The 20,189-nt window shown below is 46.4% G+C and overlaps 1 protein-coding gene and 1 pseudogene across 1 annotated transcript in view; both read right to left on the bottom strand.

Moving 5' to 3' along the window:
• Window positions 1-5,822: 5,822 nt before the first annotated feature.
• On the bottom strand, window positions 5,823-6,698 carry LOC129835394 (E3 ubiquitin/ISG15 ligase TRIM25-like; annotated as a pseudogene).
• Window positions 6,699-8,007: 1,309 nt separating this feature from the next.
• The window catches only part of LOC129835392 (serine/threonine-protein kinase D3-like), a 26,152-nt gene continuing 13,970 nt past the window's right edge, over window positions 8,008-20,189 (bottom strand). The window contains exons 11-19 of the mRNA XM_055901031.1: window positions 19,331-19,544; window positions 13,668-13,696; window positions 13,421-13,493; window positions 13,161-13,267; window positions 12,677-12,838; window positions 12,361-12,459; window positions 11,983-12,250; window positions 8,978-9,063; window positions 8,008-8,647 (exon numbers count right to left, since the gene is read on the bottom strand). Coding sequence (XP_055757006.1) covers window positions 8,495-8,647; window positions 8,978-9,063; window positions 11,983-12,250; window positions 12,361-12,459; window positions 12,677-12,838; window positions 13,161-13,267; window positions 13,421-13,493; window positions 13,668-13,696; window positions 19,331-19,544 — 1,191 coding nt within the window. The 3' untranslated portion in view covers window positions 8,008-8,494. The remainder of the gene's footprint in view (window positions 8,648-8,977; window positions 9,064-11,982; window positions 12,251-12,360; window positions 12,460-12,676; window positions 12,839-13,160; window positions 13,268-13,420; window positions 13,494-13,667; window positions 13,697-19,330; window positions 19,545-20,189) is intronic.

Here is a 20,189-nt window from a genome sequence, read left to right as displayed (position 1 = left end):
TCTGACTAAAGGGGGAAATTAGAATTTACAAAACGAACAAACATTCGAGACGTAATTCAATGAACGCTATAGCCAATCACACTGAGTTAAGTTCGTACCGTAATAAGAAACAAGAGAGAGAGTAAGAGAGAGAGAGAGAGAAGAGTTTTAAACCCTTTATTATTAAGCCCCTGAACAGTAGCATCAGTTACTTGATCTATTCTTCACTACAATAGGGGATTATAAACACCCTACATCGCCAAAGATTTCATAGAAAATGTAGCTAATTACTGAGTTACTGAGTGTCAGATCTACTGATTAGCAAAGCTGTTTATTGTTTAGCAAACAGCCCCATCAGCTGGACACGTTTATGATGGTTGATCAAGTGGTTTGTGCAACCTAAGAGCAAACTATCCCAATGAAATCTATCCAATGATGTTAAGCAAAATGTTCACTATGTCTCCTATTGACATCAATGCATGAATAAGTGAAAATGTAACTCGGAGTAGAGTTTAGGATTCTCACCTAAATACGTATTTCAGCACATTACATGCTAGTAGGAAAACAACTGAGATTAATACCAAGGAACCTATATTGATTAATTGACATACAGTACATAGATAATAATTAGTGATGATTAACAATATTCACTGTTTGACATAAAAGTGAAAATATATTGTGATGAATCTAAGATTACAACAGTAAAGTCAATAAATATCTAAAGATCAAATCAGAAACGAGCATTATAAAGCTTCACTCTAGTGTGGTGACCTCTACTACAGTTTACACAGCTCTGAAGTATCCTTACTGTGCTGATAACAAACCCCGGACTCATTATACATTTAAGTCATTTAGCAGACGTTCTTATCCAGCAATTGCATACATTTTCATACTGGTGCCTCGTGGGAAATGAAACCCACAACCCTGGCGTTGCAAGCGCCATAATCTACCAACTGAGTCACACGGTTACAGAGTGGCTGACTGAATGTTATCTGCCAACTGAGTCACACGGTTACAGAGTGGCTGACTGAATGATATCTACCAACTGAGTCACACGGTTACAGAGTGGCTGACTGAATGTTATCTACCAACTGAGTCACACGGTTACAGAGTGGCTGACTGAATGTTATCTACCAACTGAGTCACACGGTTACAGAGTGGCTGACTAAATGTTGTCTACCAACTGAGTCACACGGTTACAGAGTGGCTGACTGAATGTTATCTACCAACTGAGTCACGCGATTACAGAGTGGCTGACTGAATGTTATCTACCAACTGAGTCACACGGTTACAGAGTGGCTGACTGAATGTTATCTACCAACTGAGTCACACGGTTACAGAGTGGCTGACTGAACGTTATCTACCAACTGAGTCACACGGTTACAGAGTGGCTGACTGAACGTTATCTACCAACTGAGTCACACGGTTACAGAGTGGCTGACTGAATGTTATCTACCAACTGAGTCACACGGTTACAGAGTGGCTGACTGAACGTTATCTACCAACTGAGTCACACGGTTACAGAGTGGCTGACTGAACATTATCTACCAACTGAGTCACACGGTTACAGAGTGGCTGACTGAACATTATCTACCAACTGAGTCACACGGTTACAGAGTGGCTGACTGAATGTTATCTACCAACTGAGTCACACGGTTACAGAGTGGCTGACTGAATGTTGTCTACCAACTGAGTCACACGGTTACAGAGTGGCTGACTGAATGTTGTCTACCAACTGAGTCACACAGTTACAGAGTGGCTGACTGAATGTTATCTACCAACTGAGTCACACGGTTACAGGGTGGCTGACTGAATGTTATCTACCAACTGAGTCACACGGTTACAGGGTGGCTGACTGAATGTTATCTACCAACTGAGTCACACGGTTACAGAGTGGCTGACTGAATGTTATCTACCAACTGAGTCACACGGTTACAGGGTGGCTGACTGAATGCTATCTACCAACTGAGTAACACGGTTACAGGGTGGCTGGCTGAATGTTGTCTACCACCCGAGTCAAACGGTTACATAGTGGCTGACTGAATGTTGTCTACCAACTGAGTCACACGGTTACAGAGTGGCTGACTGAATGTTATGTACCAACTGAGTCACACGGTTACAGAGTGGCTGACTGAATGTTGTCTACCAACTGAGTCACGCGGTTACAGAGTGGCTGACTGAATGTTATCTACCAACTGAGTCACACGGTTACAGAGTGGCTGACTGAATGTTATCTACCAACTGAGTCACACGGTTACAGAGTGGCTGACTGAATGTTGTCTACCAACTGAGTCACGCGGTTACAGAGTGGCTGACTGAATGTTGTCTACCAACTGAGTCACACGGTTACAGAGTGGCTGACTGAATGTTATCTACCAACTGACTCACACGGTTACAGAGTGGCTGACTGAATGTTATCTACCAACTGAATCACACGGTTACAGAGTGGCTGACTGAATGTTATCTACCAACTGAATCACACGGTTACAGAGTGGCTGACTGAATGTTATCTACCAACTGAGTCACGCGGTTACAGAGTGGCTGACTGAATGTTATCTACCAACTGAGTCACGCGGTTACAGAGTGGCTGACTGAATGTTGTCTACCAACTGAGTCACACGGTTACAGAGTGGCTGGCTGAATGTTATCTACCAACTGAGTCACACGGTTACAGAGTGGCTGACTGAATGTTATCTACCAACTGAGTCACACGGTTACAGAGTGGCTGACTGAATGTTATCTACCAACTGAGTCACACGGTTACAGAGTGGCTGACTAAATGTTGTCTACCAACTGAGTCACACGGTTACAGAGTGGCTGACTGAATGTTATCTACCAACTGAGTCACGCGATTACAGAGTGGCTGACTGAATGTTATCTACCAACTGAGTCACACGGTTACAGAGTGGCTGACTGAATGTTATCTACCAACTGAGTCACACGGTTACAGAGTGGCTGACTGAACGTTATCTACCAACTGAGTCACACGGTTACAGAGTGGCTGACTGAACGTTATCTACCAACTGAGTCACACGGTTACAGAGTGGCTGACTGAACGTTATCTACCAACTGAGTCACACGGTTACAGAGTGGCTGACTGAACGTTATCTACCAACTGAGTCACACGGTTACAGAGTGGCTGACTGAACATTATCTACCAACTGAGTCACACGGTTACAGAGTGGCTGACTGAACATTATCTACCAACTGAGTCACACGGTTACAGAGTGGCTGACTGAATGTTATCTACCAACTGAGTCACACGGTTACAGAGTGGCTGACTGAATGTTGTCTACCAACTGAGTCACACGGTTACAGAGTGGCTGACTGAATGTTGTCTACCAACTGAGTCACACAGTTACAGAGTGGCTGACTGAATGTTATCTACCAACTGAGTCACACGGTTACAGGGTGGCTGACTGAATGTTATCTACCAACTGAGTCACACGGTTACAGGATGGCTGACTGAATGTTATCTACCAACTGAGTCACACGGTTACAGAGTGGCTGACTGAATGTTATCTACCAACTGAGTCACACGGTTACAGGGTGGCTGACTGAATGCTATCTACCAACTGAGTAACACGGTTACAGGGTGGCTGGCTGAATGTTGTCTACCACCCGAGTCAAACGGTTACATAGTGGCTGACTGAATGTTGTCTACCAACTGAGTCACACGGTTACAGAGTGGCTGACTGAATGTTATGTACCAACTGAGTCACACGGTTACAGAGTGGCTGACTGAATGTTGTCTACCAACTGAGTCACGCGGTTACAGAGTGGCTGACTGAATGTTATCTACCAACTGAGTCACACGGTTACAGAGTGGCTGACTGAATGTTATCTACCAACTGAGTCACACGGTTACAGAGTGGCTGACTGAATCTTTAGTGTGGGGATTTCTACCACAGTTTACAGGGCTCTGCCGTACTGTGCCAAAGCCCAAACCCAGGATAGAGGTGCTGAGTGAATGTTGTCTGGACTCTGTGGAGGGGGTCATTGTATCAGAAGAGATTCTGTAGAAGGACAGAGTACCTGCCTTGTGATTCAGGTACACTCCTACTCTGGAGGACAGAGGGCCTGATACTTTAGTCATAACAGTATTGTGGTAGAAACTATAACCATTACTAGTGCATTTTAAACTCCAGGACTTTTCATTTAGCCAGAATAAGGAGTCTTTAGCTGACCCTCTAATGATGTCTTTATAGGAGACTGCTGTATGAACATACTGAACAGTCCTCTCAAGCTCCCAGTAACAGCGTCCAGACAGACCCTCTCTACACAGCACCTGAGAACCCCCAGTGGACCTTTCTGGATGCTCAGGATATGGATGGGGTTGTCTTGTATATGTCACCTTTCTGTTCACCTCAGACAGGGTGAGGTGTTTGTGTGCTGTGTTTGGGTCCAGTGTGAGCTGCAGGAGTCTAGGAGAAGAGCAGAGCAGAGACCAATCAGGGGAGATAGATAGAACAATAAGTTAAGTCACATACTGTATCTGCCCGGTCTCTGATTATAGCAGAGTAGAGATTCTAGCAATTTGAAAATCAGATAAGCAGCTAACTAGTCTGACTATATCTACTATTGTTATATATTTACATTTTAAGAACTGTTCTCTGGTCTTGGGTTCTAGAGGCAGTAAAACATCCACTGTTTTCACTACAGACACACAAACACATTCACAGAGAGAGGGAATGTTATTATCACTATAATATAATTGCACATGTATAAAAACATGGATTTGTTAAAGTACATAACTTATTATTTAGCATTATTTAAGAATTATTATCAACCCACCTATAGTGGAGATATTGGTCCATTCTCCTTTCAGGAGGTCTTCTAGTTTCTCTCTCAACTCAGACACAGACTTACTCACAGCTCTGAAGTACTGAAGAGGACAGACGATACTGGGTAAGTCTGAAGATACATTGGGACTGCAGAGACTGATAACTCCGTAGAAAAAAGAAAGAGAGAGAGGGGGGATAGAGAGGGAGGAGAGGGAGAAAGCAGATGATTAAGAAACTGTATATCTTCACTATGGATAGATGTAGCCTCTAGTTTTAATATAACAATGTCAATTTAGTAAGTTACCTGGAGGAAATGGATGTGATCCTCTGTGTGTGAGAGCTGCTCCAGCTCAGCGTCTCTCCTCCTCAGCTCAGCCACCTCCTGCTCCAGTTGCTTCAGGAGTTCTTCAACTCGACTCACTTCAGCCTTCTCCTGGGCTCTGATCAGCTCCTGCACCTCAGGGTGCCTTCTCTCAATGGAGCGGATCAGCTCAGTAAATAACCTGTCAATGTCCTCCAATGCAGAGCGCTGTTGTGTGTCTGTGTGTGTGTGCGTGCGTGCGTGTGTGAATTCACTAACACTCAGAGCCCTGTTCCCCTCAGTGGGATTGGATAGTGGCCTCTCTCACATTCTCACTCTCTCACTGAGGGAAGTGAAATGGTGCGTCTCCTCTGGTCAATAATAATAATTCTCACCTTGAGAATCTCCTCAGTCTGTTGGAGCTCCTTCAGAACCTTCTCTCTGTCCTGGACTCTCTGCTGGAACTGCTGACTCATCCCCAGCTGGCTCAGTAGAGAAAAACTCTTCATTGAGCAATCAAGCTTTATTGGTCCTAATGTTTCTAATGTCAATGTTTATGTCAAAATAAAGTGATACCATATTGCACAGCCAACAGTCCAATAGTATGGTAATATCCTTACAAACATACAGATACTGGTATAGGGCCCATAGAGAGTAGGGCTCAAATCTTAGAATAAACTTTAGACTTATAAAATAAGATGATGGTTTTTGACAACAACAAATGTGTATTCTACTTATATTTTTTATTTAATGGTGATACATTTGGAGAATCTTTTTTATGTGAATATCTAACTACATATGTTCTCTCGTATTCAAACAGCCCTCTCATTATATCTTAAATTATTTGTTATTCTCCAACAAGTTGTTCTTGTCTTAGCCGTTTCTCAGTTCTCTCTGCAGCAGCTGACACTGTATCATGGCCTTTATGTTCATCCATAACACACAGATAACAGATACACTGTTGATCAGTACGACAGTAAACCTCCAGCAGTTTGTCATGATGAGAGCAGATCTTCTCCTGTAGTTGTGTGGTGGCTTTGACCAGCGACTGCTTCTTAAGTCCAGGAGCTTCATAGTGAGTTTGGAGGTGAGTCTCACAGTAAGACACATCAGACAGGACATGAGGGCTTTCTGGTCCCAGTGCAGAAATCACAGGCCACATCTCCAGGTCCAGCCTAGCACAGAGTAGGAGGGGGAGCAGCCTGGAGTTTCCCCACCGCCTCAGCCAACATGTTATTTTTCATCAAAGTTGGCCTTGGAGTGAAGGTTTTTCCTGCACTGGGGGCAGCTGAAGACACCCTTCCGATCCTCTTGATCCCAGCCTCCCTCAATACAGCTCCAGCAGTAACTGTGTCCACATGGGGATGGTGACTGGCTCCTTCAGTAGATCGAGACAGAAAGAACAACAACAGAGCTGGTCCTGGTTCAGCAGACATCCTTGTTGAGCCATTTGGACTGTTGCTCACTCTCACACAGACAGACAACACAGATAATCAGATCAGTTTGGATTGATAATGAGAGAAAGAGAGAGAGAGAGAGAGACAGAGAGACAGAGAGACAGAGAGACAGAGAGACAGAGAGACAGAGAGACAGACAGACAGACAGAGAGACAGAGAGACAGACAGAGAGACAGAGAGACAGAGAGAAAGACAGAGAGAAAGACAGAGAGAGAGAGAAAGACAGAGAGAAAGACAGAGAGAGAGAGAAAGACACAGAGAGAGAGAGAGACAGAGAGAGAGACAGAGAGAAAGACAGAGAGAAAGACAGAGAGAAAGACAGAGAGAAAGACAGAGAGAGAGAGAAAGACACAGAGAGAGAGACAGAGAGAAAGACAGAGAGAAAGACAGAGAGAAAGACAGAGAGAAAGACAGAGAGACAGAGAGAGAGACAGAGAGCAAGACAGAGCGAGAGACAGAGAGAAAGAGAAAGACAGAGAGAGAGACAGAGAGACAGAGAAAGAGAGAGAGAGATGAGATAGAGAGAGAAAGAGAGAGAGAGATGAGATAGAGAGAGAAAGAGAGAGAGAGAGAGTGACATACAGACAGACACAAAGACGGACAGATAGACAGAGAGAGATAGAGGAGTCTTGCAGCCCAAAAATCTGATAGGGAACAAAGTACATGAGGCTTGAGGGAGTTCTGGAGGGAGCTAGGCCGCCAGTCCGGATGTTAGAGAATTTAGCATTTTTCAAACACCTGAATCAGCTTTTTCCTGAAATCTAGAGCCAAACTCGTTATGTTTAATTCTATTTAGAAAATGTCAATTTTTCTGCATATTTAAGCACAACTCTTAAGCTGTCTGTACCCTCCAGACTGGTGGTTCTTTTTATAAAGAAACTAAATATGCTTCTCTGCATCTCTTCTAAAATCTGGGCATAAGATTGAAAGGAATTATTTAGTACCTTTAGTTATTCCTTGCTTTTCTGAAGTCGACCAACCTTGCCAGCAGGCATGCCAGCTAATATACTATAGTTAGACAAGCTAGCTACTCTAGAAATGGCTTCTTAGTAGCTAGCTATGAGGTTGGGAGATTGGGAACCTATCTGGGCTAGCTAAATTCAACTTTATAAAATTGCTAGGTGGCTAGTAGTATTACAGAGAAACAACAACAACTCAAATTAAACAGGACAAATCTGTGCCCCCTATGGGCATGCCTCCTCTGGAGAGAGAGAGATGAGACTGATCAGTTTTTTTTTCTCAGAAGAGGTTGTGGGAGGGGTTTTGCCAGAGGGCGGGGTTAGAGGGAAGGGGGAGGAGAGAGTGATAGAGAGGAAAAGACAGAGAAAGACAACCTAGATTTAAACCCTTTTAGAACCTTTAATATTAACCCCCTAAACAATAGCACCAGTTAAATGTATCTATTTTTCACTCTATATAGAGGATTTTAAACACCATACATTTGCAAATATTTGATAAAAAATTAAGTAAATTACTGAGTGTCGAGTCAAGAGATTAGCAATGCTGTTTATTGTTTGGTGAACAGCACCATCAAGTGGACAGGGGTATCGAGAGCATACTGTCGGGACGGCAACCACACCGCCGCTGATCGCAAGGCTCTACAGAGGGTGGTACGCTTAGCCAAACGCACCATCGGGTGCTCTCTGTCTGACTTCCAGGACACCTACAACACCAGGTGTCACAGGAAGGCCAAGAAGAGCATCGAGGACTTTAGCCACCTGAGCCACGGCCTGTTCACCTGGCTTCCATCACTCAGACGCAGGCAGTATAGTAGTATCATGACAAAAAATTACAGTAATCATATATCTTTTTAAGACTTTTGTCCATAAAAAGCATAGGTCGCTGTGTGCTTCTTTAGCAGTTCATCAGAATTCATTTTGTTTTTGCTGGTCAACACTGAAACACACCAGTACTCCAGTAGCCATCTTGTCCGGCCATTGACCTTACACCTTTGGGCCTCGGGTCACAGGCTGTCATCGTGCGGGGGTCCAGGGGAGGTGAGAAGGGAAGACCAGGCCCCTCTCCTGGGCGTGGCGTCTCCAGCGGTCCTCGTCTCCCTCATGGGTCAGGTACTGGCAGCCCATCCTCTGCTCAAACTCCCTCAGGTCACACCACAACTGGAAGTCCTGGGGTGTTAAGGTCATGGTTTGGTTAAGAATAGGGCTATGGTAAATGGCCAGGAGAAGGGTTGGGATAGGATTAGGGTAAGTGTTAGAGTTATGGCTAGGGTCTCTTGGTCCTCCCACCCCTACCGGTGGTCAGCTCCCGCTCAGCCCAGTCAAATCCCTTCTCTGTCCTGATACACCAATGGTGGAACGAGCTTCACTATGACGCTAGGAGAGCAGAGTCCATGGCATCTTCAGAAAACATCTGAATCCCTACCTCTTCACACCGCATCCAAAATAACACCCCAGCCTGTCAGTGATTGTTCATTCATACAGGTTGAGATGTCTTACCTGTAGCCAGGGGTGACCCAGGGCCTTCCCCACACTGAACCTACGTCTCACTGACACCTGGAGAAGGTTGTTGATCAGACTCACCGCTACAGAGAGGGAGAGAGAGAAAGAGACGGAGACAGAGAGGACAGAGAGGCAATGTCAGCCCTGAATGCTGATTCATTGGCTTCTGCTCCCCACCTTAGACAAAACACTAGGGGAAAACCCTGCTCACCCTCTAGTGAGATGTGAGACCAGGGCAGACAGGGTACAGACTTACCCTCTAGTGAGATGTGAGACCAGGGCAGGCTGGGTGCAGACTTACCCTCTAGTGAGATGTTAGACCAGAGCAGGTAGGGTACAGACTTACCCTCTAGTGAGATGTTAGACCAGGGCAGACGGGGTACAGACTTACCCTCTAGTGAGATGTTAGACCAGGGTAAGCGAGGTACAGATTTACCCTCTAGTGAGATGTTAGACCAGGGTAAGCGAGGTACAGATTTACCCTCTAGTGAGATGTTAGACCAGGGTAAGCGAGGTACAGATTTACCCTCTAGTGAGATGTTAGACCAGGGTAAGCGAGGTACAGATTTACCCTCTAGTGAGATGTTAGACCAGGGTAAGCGAGGTACAGACTTACCCTCTAGTGAGATGTTAGACCAGGGCAGACAGGGTACAGACTTACCCTCTAGTGAGATGTTAGACCAGAGCAGGCTGAGTACAGACTTACCCTCTAGTGAGATGTTGGACCAGGACAGACAGGGTACAGACTTACCCTCTAGTGAGATGTTAGACCAGAGCAAGCGAGGTACAGACTTACCCTCTAGTGAGATGTTAGACCAGGGTAAGCGAGGTACAGATTTACCCTCTAGTGAGATGTTAGACCAGGGTAAGCGAGGTACAGACTTACCCTCTAGTGAGATGTTAGACCAGGGTAAGCGAGGTACAGACTTACCCTCTAGTGAGATGTTAGACCATGGCAGACAGGGTACAGACTTACCCTCTAGTGAGATGTTAGACCAGAGCAAGCGAGGTACAGACTTACCCTCTAGTGAGATGTTAGACCAGAGCAGGCAGGGTACAGACTTACCCTCTAGTGAGATGTTAGACCAGGACAGGCTGAGTACAGACTTACCCTCTAGTGAGATGTTAGACCAGGACAGACAGGGTACAGACTTACCCTCTAGTGAGATGTTAGACCAGAGCAGGTGAGGTACAGACTTACCCTCTAGTGAGATGTTAGACCAGGACAGGCTGAGTACAGACTTACCCTCTAGTGAGATGTTAGACCAGAGCAGGATGAGTACAGACTTACCCTCTAGTGAGATGTTAGACCAGGACAGGCTGAGTACAGACTTACCCTCTAGTGAGATGTTAGACCAGAGCAAGCGAGGTACAGACTTACCCTCTAGTGAGATGTTAGACCAGAGCAGGCTGGGTACAGACTTACCCTCTAGTGAGATGTTAGACCAGAGCAGGCTGGGTACAGACTTACCCTCTAGTGAGATGTTAGACCAGAGCAGGCTGAGTACAGACTTACCCTCTAGTGAGATGTTAGACCAGAGCAGGATGAGTACAGACTTACCCTCTAGTGAGATGTTAGACCAGAGCAGACGGGGGTACAGACTTACCCTCTAGTGAGATGTTAGACCAGAGCAGGATGAGTACAGTCTTACCCTCTAGTGAGATGTTAGACCAGAGCAGGATGAGTACAGTCTTACCCTCTAGTGAGATGTTAGACCAGAGCAGGCTGGGTACAGACTTACCCTCTAGTGAGATGTTAGACCAGAGCAGGATGAGTACAGTCTTACCCTCTAGTTAGATGTTAGACCAGAGCAGGCTGGGTACAGACTTACCCTCTAGTGAGATGTTAGACCAGAGCAGACGGGGTACAGACTTACCCTCTAGTGAGATGTTAGACCAGAGCAGGCAGGGTACAGACTTACCCTCTAGTGAGATATTAGACCAGGACAGACAGGGTACAGACTTACCCTCTAGTGAGATGTTAGACCAGGACAGACAGGGTACAGACTTACCCTCTAGTGAGATGTTAGATCAGGGTAAGCGAGGTACAGATTTACCCTCTAGTGAGATGTTAGACCAGAGCAGGCTGAGTACAGACTTACCCTCTAGTGAGATGTTAGACCAGGACAGGCTGAGTACAGACTTACCCTCTAGTGAGATGTTAGACCAGGACAGGCTGGGTACAGACTTACCCTCTAGTGAGATGTTAGATCAGGGTAAGCGAGGTACAGATTTACCCTCTAGTGAGATGTTAGACCAGAGCAGGCTGAGTACAGACTTACCCTCTAGTGAGATGTTAGACCAGGACAGGCTGAGTACAGACTTACCCTCTAGTGAGATGTTAGACCAGAGCAGGTGAGGTACAGACTTACCCTCTAGTGAGATGTTAGACCAGAGCAGGCTGAGTACAGACTTACCCTCTAGTGAGATGTTAGACCAGAGCAGGATGAGTACAGACTTACCCTCTAGTGAGATGTTAGACCAGAGCAGGATGAGTACAGACTTACCCTCTAGTGAGATGTTAGACCAGAGCAGGATGAGTACAGACTTACCCTCTAGTGAGATGTTAGACCAGAGGAGGATGAGTACAGACTTACCCTCTAGTGAGATGTTAGACCAGAGCAGGATGAGTACAGATTTACCCTCTAGTGAGATGTTAGACCAGAGCAGGCTGAGTACAGACTTACCCTCTAGTGAGATGTTAGACCAGGACAGGCTGAGTACAGACTTACCCTCTAGTGAGATGTTAGACCAGAGCAGGTGAGGTACAGACTTACCCTCTAGTGAGATGTTAGACCAGAGCAGGCTGAGTACAGACTTACCCTCTAGTGAGATGTTAGACCAGAGCAGGATGAGTACAGACTTACCCTCTAGTGAGATGTTAGACCAGAGCAGGATGAGTACAGACTTACCCTCTAGTGAGATGTTAGACCAGAGCAGGATGAGTACAGACTTACCCTCTAGTGAGATGTTAGACCAGAGCAGGATGAGTACAGACTTACCCTCTAGTGAGATGTTAGACCAGAGCAGACGGGGGTACATGAAGGTAGCGTTGGTGATCTGTTGACTGATGTCCTCATCCTCGTTGAAGGGGAACGTTCCGCTCAGGCTAACGTACAGGACCACGCCCACAGCCCACATGTCCAGCGAACGGTTGTAACCATGGATACTGATGACCTCGGGCGCCAGGTAGGCCGGCGTGCCCACCACTGAGCGGCGGAAAGACTTCTCGCCAATGATTCGGGCGAAGCCAAAGTCACACAGCTTAACCTGAGAGGAAGGAGGAGAGGAGTCACTGTAAAGTCTGATGTTGGAAGGATTATTAACCAAGTAGAGAGTCTCACACTGAGGGAGATTGACAAGTGTACACACACACCAACCTGAGGGAAAGGATCTGGGGAGGCCACCAACACATTCTCAGGTTTCAGGTCACAGTGAGCAATATGTTTGAAGTGCAGGTAGCGCAGGGCCTCTAGAATCTACACACACACACACTAGTCTGTGAGTCAACAAAGATCAAAAGCAAGTGATTCCTCTTTAGGAATCAATGGAATCTTTGAAGTGATTTTACAGAGTGGCATATGCAGCAAATGATGACAGACAAGTATTATAAAAGTACTACTTTCCCCCAGAACTACTTCAGTACCGCAGACCGTTGAATAAATAATCAGTGTTCCCTTGCTATGTGACCAGTACCTGTGTAACCAGGAAGCGTGTCGTGCGCTCTGGCAGACGGCCCTTTTCATTGGACAGAATCATCTCCAGCATGTCTCCATGGAGCTTCTCCATGACAACGAAGACATGCTCCAGGGTCTCAAACATTCCCTCCAGTAGAACTACACCCAGGTGAGACAGATTCTGGACACACACACACAATGGATTTTTTATTTATTTAACCTTCATTGAACTAGGCAAATCAGTTAACAACAAATTCTTATTTACAATGACGGCCTACACCGGCCAAACCCAGCTGACACTGGGCCAATTGTGCACCGCCCTATGGGACTCTCAATCGGTTGTGAAACAGCCTGGATTCGAACCAGGGTGTCTGTAGTGACGCCTCAAGCACTGAGATGCAGTGCCTTAGACCGCTGCGCCAATCTGGAGCCATGTTAATTTCAAATATCCTAACTCCCTGTAATACAAATTGAATCCAAACACACAGATCTAGAACCTTCACCTGTAGAATTGCCTGCTCGTTCCTCAACTGTCTCTCCTGTTTGGTAGGGAAACGGGTTTTGTCGATGACCTTGATGGCCACTGGGTGACCAGACTGTCTGTGGGTGCCTGGGGACGAGAGTAGACTCTCAGCAAGCCATCTAATACAATGATAATACTATATAATCTCTATAGAAGGAACTAAATGTTCCTAACAGGTAACAGTATAGAAAGTATCTCCTCTAGTGTAACGTATCGTATCTAGAGTGATGTCAAACCCACCTCTATACACCACTCCAAACTGTCCTGAACCAAGCACCTCATCAGTGAAGATCTGATACACTGAACTGACGTCCTGAAAGACACACACACATAAATACACACACACACAAACATAAATACGAATGTAAAGAACACACACAAATACAGTGTTAGTTACTCATCTATCCATTTCAGACAAAAGCAACGAGTCTTTGAGAGTTCATACACAATATAGATCCATTACCCTCCATCCTCCCCTCCCACTTACCGGTTTCTCTCCACTCTGGGGTCCATGGTCTATAACAGAAAGAGTATTCTTTGATCAAAAGTTAAGGAATATGAGCATGGACATGAACTAAATCTAACATCCCTTATGATGCCAGCTTTACTACAAAACCTTTATGCAAACCATGTGGGAGACCATCCCTTGGCATGTCACAGAGATATGGAGAGTTTGGCCAACAGTGACACAGGATGCCATGGTGGTGCGTCGGGGCGCTCACAGAGGGTTCAGACAGAAACCTAAATGACCAAATTCTCTCAATACGTTACTCGGATGTCACTCATTTACATGTCTCAGAACAATACTACACCACAGAGTTTCTAAACCCAGAGGTGCAACATTGTGAGACTACCGGGAACGTTTGCGAAACAGACCACGCCGACCAGGCTGAGTTTGGGGTTTGAGAAGTCAATAGGCCGTGTTCAAGAGGATCAAAAACGCAATGTATAGCATGGATAAATTGTGACTGACTGATCTACAAATAATAACGAGTCGTTATTTATGATGAGGTGATTTGTAGATCAGTCAGTCTGCAGTCACCTGCAGTTGTTTTGATGCTCTCGAACACGGCCAGAGAGAAGTGACACATTCTTCCTTAAATTAAAATGTTCTCAAAATCTAAAGGCATGACCTAGATTCCAATGTCTTACGTAGTTGAACATGTTATTAAGGCTTGCCATGTTCGCGGTTTTCCTGTACATTGTTCTACTTTGAAAACGATGTCGCAGGTGAGCATATATTGGTCGCGGGTTGCGGGTTTTGGGTCTACTTCTAAATTGCACTGCGGCCGCCATAGCATTTATCTTTTTTTATAATCTATGAATTTCACTGTGACCAACTGCTGCTGACTACCAGGCAGTGAGGCATATGAGGCAGGCTGCTGCTGACTACCAGGCAGTGAGGCATATGAGGCAGGCTGCTGCTGACTACCAGGCAGTGAGGCATGTGAGGCAGGCTGCTGCTGACTACCAGGCAGTGAGGCATATGAGGCAGGCTGCTGTTGACTACCAGGCAGTGAGGCATATGAGGCAGGCTGCTGTTGACTACCAGGCAGTGAGGCATATGAGGCAGACTGCTGCTGACTACCAGGCAGTGAGGCATATGAGGCAGACTGCTGCTGACTACCAGGCAGTGAGGCATATGAGGCAGGCTGCTGTTGACTATCAGGCAGTGAGGCCTATAAGGCAGACTGCTGCTGACTACCAGGCAGTGAGGCATATGAGGCAGACTGCTGCTGACTACCAGGCAGTGAGGCATATGAGGCAGGCTGCTGTTGACTACCAGGCAGTGAGGCATGTGAGGCAGGCTGCTGCTGACTACCAGGCAGTGAGGCAGGCTGCTGCTGACTACCAGGCAGTGAGGCATATGAGGCAGGCTGCTGTTGACTACCAGGCAGTGAGGCATATGATGCAGGCTGTTGTTGACTACCAGGCAGTGAGGCATATGAGGCAGGCTGCTGCTGACTACCAGGCAGTGAGGCATGTGAGGCAGGCTGCTGCTGACTACCAGGCAGTGAGGCATATGAGGCAGGCTGCTGTTGACTACCAGGCAGTGAGGCGTATGAGGCAGGCTGCTGCTGACTACCAGGCAGTGAGGCATATGAGGCAGGCTGCTGTTGACTACCAGGCAGTGAGGCAGGCTGCTGCTGACTACCAGGCAGTGAGGCATGTGAGGCAGGCTGCTGTTGACTACCAGGCAGTGAGGCATGTGAGGCAGGCTGCTGCTGACTACCAGGCAGTGAGGCATGTGAGGCAGGCTGCTGTTGACTACCAGGCAGTGAGGCATGTGAGGCAGGCTGCTGCTGACTACCAGGCAGTGAGGCATATGAGGCAGGCTGCTGTTGACTACCAGGCAGTGAGGCATATGAGGCAGGCTGCTGTTGACTACCAGGCAGTGAGGCATATGAGGCAGGCTGCTGTTGACTACCAGGCAGTGAGGCATATGAGGCAGACTGCTGCTGACTACCAGGCAGTGAGGCATATGAGGCAGACTGCTGCTGACTACCAGGCAGTGAGGCATATGAGGCAGACTGCTGTTGACTACCAGGCAGTGAGGCCTATAAGGCAGACTGCTGCTGACTACCAGGCAGTGAGGCATATGAGGCAGACTGCTGCTGACTACCAGGCAGTGAGGCATATGAGGCAGGCTGCTGTTGACTACCAGGCAGTGAGGCATGTGAGGCAGGCTGCTGCTGACTACCAGGCAGTGAGGCAGGCTGCTGCTGACTACCAGGCAGTGAGGCATATGAGGCAGGCTGCTGTTGACTACCAGGCAGTGAGGCATATGATGCAGGCTGTTGTTGACTACCAGGCAGTGAGGCATATGAGGCAGGCTGCTGCTGACTACCAGGCAGTGAGGCATGTGAGGCAGGCTGCTGCTGACTACCAGGCAGTGAGGCATATGAGGCAGGCTGCTGTTGACTACCAGGCAGTGAGGCGTATGAGGCAGGCTGCTGCTGACTACCAGGCAGTGAGGCATATGAGGCAGGCTGCTGTTGACTACCAGGCAGTGAGGCAGGCTGCTGCTGACTACCAGGCAGTGAGGCATGTGAGGCAGGCTGCTGTTGACTACCAGGCAGTGAGGCATGTGAGGCAGGCTGCTGCTGACTACCAGGCAGTGAGGCATGTGAGGCAGGCTGCTGCTGACTACCAGGCAGTGAGGCATGTGAGGCAGGCTGCTGCTGACTACCAGGCAGTGAGGCATGTGAGGCAGGCTGCTGTTGACTACCAGGCAGTGAGGCATGTGAGGCAGGCTGCTGCTGACTACCAGGCAGTGAGGCATATGAGGCAGGCTGCTGTTGACTACCAGGCAGTGAGGCATGTGAGGCAGGCTGCTGCTGACTACCAGGCAGTGAGGCATGTGAGGCAGGCTGCTGTTGACTACCAGGCAGTGAGGCATATAAGGCAGACTGCTGTTGACTACCAGGCAGTGAGGCATATGAGGCAGGCTGCTGTTGCGAGTTAGTGAATGGTGGCGGGGAAGGAGCTTCATGTACAGTCATTGGAAGTGAGGGGCGAACCAGAGGAGTGTGAGAGGTACTGTCGAGACAGAGTGCAACATGACAATTGATGTGCGATTCAACAACCAACAGCAGCGCTAGATAGCTAGCTACATACTTATTCCTCAAAATTATTTGCTTCGTTCTTTGTATCCTGACCGCCCCCAGTCCTACCAATATTTAAAGCCAACACAGGAAGGGAGAGAAACTGACAAATAATCATCCAATAGTTTCAGAGAGGATCGAACAATGTGCTTCCTCTGTGTATGCATCCAGCTAGCTAGCTAACAAGGGCCAGAAAGTTGAAGTCAGAGGAACGAACCGATTTGACACGCCAGTTTACTGGCAAGACACGATTCTACTGTCAGAATGCCAGGCAAATGGGCAAGATATGGGCGAAAATATTGCAAAGACTGGGAAAGAGAACAGGATATAAAGGAATGGACTAAGAGCACCCCAGGAGATGACAGACATGCGAGTCCATCACACCGATCTTAATTCTCATGCACAAACAAGAGAAATGCTGCTCCATTTTCGCATGCATTAACATTAACATAACACAGGAACTACATTTGTACGAGAGAATAACACAATTAAACGATCCGAGGTACAGATGGCTGCACATATTGCATGCAGCATACCACTCCAGCACTGCAACTGTAGATCACCTGGGTAGTGTTGTTGAAGACATTGCTAAGAAAGGAATCAATATCCACATGAAAAAATGCACAGCGCTCATAAATGCAGTTATAGGGCCTGCAGTGCATGAGGAACTAATAAAGGACATTGGGAATGAGTCTTACTCGTTGATTATTGATGAAAGTCACAAGCAAGAAGCAACTGTGTGGTGATAAGATACCACAGCAAGAAACTCTCAAATCATAAGCACATTTGGAGGAATAATCACCATTCCAGCTGGTGATTCAATGATCATTGCCTTGTTCAAGTTTCTTGATGACAATAAATTGCCCATTGACATCTATCTCTGTCTGTTCCTCTACTCTCTGTCTGTCTCTGTGGTGACGGGGAATGGCAGCAGCACAAACATGTATGGGGATCACCAGCATGTACCTCCTTTGGCCCCTCACTGGCTGAAACCCTGTTGCTGAGGGTCCCCTAAAGTCCAAGAAATGGCTTCAATCTGGTAGTAGGGCTCCTGGTTGGTCTAACCAAGCACTTCAATCTGGTAGTAGGGCTCCTGGTTGGTCTAACCAAGCACTTTGGGGGTGAGCAGAACACAGACACTTCCTTCAGTCATCTGTCTGTAAAGTCTCACCCCCCCCCCCCCTGTTAATCTAACTCATCCCTCATTATATCTCTGTCTGTTCCTCTACTCTCCTTAGAGAAACATAAGGGGAATGGCAACAGCAACACCAACTTGTATGGGGATCATCTTGTCCTCTAGATGGAGGGCTACTACTAGTACTTATCTCTACACATTAAATGTCATTTATTATGAAATAAAAGACAAAAAGCAAACTGTTGGGGCTTATGGATTTTTATACTTTAAATGAATATGATTATTTTAGAGCAATGTGACTTGTATTAACACTTTCACAATGATTAACACTGTGTTAACACCATTTCACAAGAATGTTTTATGAAAATAATTATACCTCTTAATTAACCATTCACTATCAATCACTTCTATAGTACAGATTAAATCATTTGGTGTATTGAACCAATAACGGAGAAGCAATTTGACCGTATTTAGATTGTCATTATGTGCTTTATGGAGACACCTATTGAATAATTGTGCTGACTCCTCTCTTGCTGCTGAAAATAAAATTTGTGACAAAAAAAAGTGACAAACAAACGTTTTCATTTTCATCAACAACTTTTTATGGATGGAGTGCCTTTGATTTGACGGCCTGAACGTGTGCAGTTCAGCGCGAGTCGACCGTTAGACCCGATTACATGTTTCTGCACATGAGTTTAGCTAGCCAACGTCGCCATGACATCGCCTACAAGTGTGATTAGGGATTCTGCCCAGTGTTGCCAACTCATTTTCTGGGTAAATTGCTAGAGGCAGGTTGATTTGTTGCTAAAAGTTGCTAAATGACGTTGTGATGTCATTGCGTGATAACGTAAAACTGCGTCATTACGTAGAATACACAACAACGTTACTCAAATTGACTGGCCATCTCGGCAAAAAATATGATTTGACATTTGTTCAGGTACAGACTCCCACTCTTTTCTATACTTCTGACTGTATAATTTTGATTGAGACATGTTGATTGATGTTGTAAGTTCTGTTCAAGATCAAACATTTGTGACCAACTATATTAATATTGCCGCTGGCCTGCTGCTGACGTCACTCACAATGCACTTTTGCAGCCAGGCACGTGTGTTGTGACTTGAGTGTGTGACAGAGAAAATCGTTTTTGAGTCATTTAGAGGGCAAATGTGTGCATTTTAGTGTTTGAGTCACTTTTCAAAAGTTGCTAAAAGTTAAATACATGTTTAAAAGTAGCTAAATGTTTTGCTAGGTGCTGTTTGAAAAAAAGTTGCCAGGGTAGTCTGAAAAGTTGCTAAATCTATCAACAAAATTGCTAAGTTGGCATCACTGATTCTGCCTGTCTTCATATTGTACTGTCTTTGACTACACTTCTACCACAGTCCAAACATGCTAGCTAACTCTCTGACTCACCCTGTCCCTGTTTGCCCGCCTGCCCGCTGCTCTGGACAGGCATCAGAGCCTTACGTACTGCGGTCTCCCAGGCCTGCCCGTCCCTGCCCGCCAGCACACAGTATACCAGCGTGCCTGTCACCACCTCGAACGAGTGTGCACTGTTGTCTGGCAACAAGGGCCCAGACAGCTGAGCGGGGCCTCGCACCTGCAGCACGTTAGACAGAGGAAGCTCCTAGAGAGGGAGGGAGGGAAGAGGGGAAGGAGAATGGATGAAAATGTAAGGGAAAGGCTGAGACATGGGATCATTTTATTTAACTAGGCATGTCAGTTAAGAACAAATTCTTATTTACAATGACGGCCTACCCCGGTCAAACCCGGACGACGCTGGGCCAATTGTGCGCCGCCCTATGGGACTCCCAATCACGGCCGGTTGTGATACAGCCTGAAATCAAACCAGGGTCTGTAGTGATGCCTCTAGCACTGAGATGCAGTGCCTTAGACCGCTGAACCAGGGTGTCTGTAGTGACGCCTCTAGCACTGAGATGCAGCCACTCGGGAGCCCAAAATAAGGGAGGGTGGAAGACAGAAAAAAACATATTTGTTGATGTTGATATTCTATTTGGCCACTAGAGGTCAGTACTGTCGTGTTTAGGTAACTGCCTGGCCTTGGTTTGGTAAATGCTAGATGATTCTTTCATCCCATGTAACTTTTTAAATGTTTTATTTAACTAGGCAAGTCAGTTAAGAACAAATCAATTCTTATTTACAATGACGGCCTACCAAAAGGCCTCCTGCAGGGATGGAGGCTGGGATTAAAAATAAAGGACAAAACACACATCACGACAAGAGAGACAACACAACACTACATAAAGAGAGA

Source organism: Salvelinus fontinalis, chromosome 36 (genome assembly GCF_029448725.1).
Source record: "Salvelinus fontinalis isolate EN_2023a chromosome 36, ASM2944872v1, whole genome shotgun sequence".
Taxonomy (NCBI): domain Eukaryota; kingdom Metazoa; phylum Chordata; class Actinopteri; order Salmoniformes; family Salmonidae; genus Salvelinus; species Salvelinus fontinalis.
Note: the sequence above shows the minus strand (reverse complement) of the source record. Positions and strands in the feature narration are given on the sequence as shown.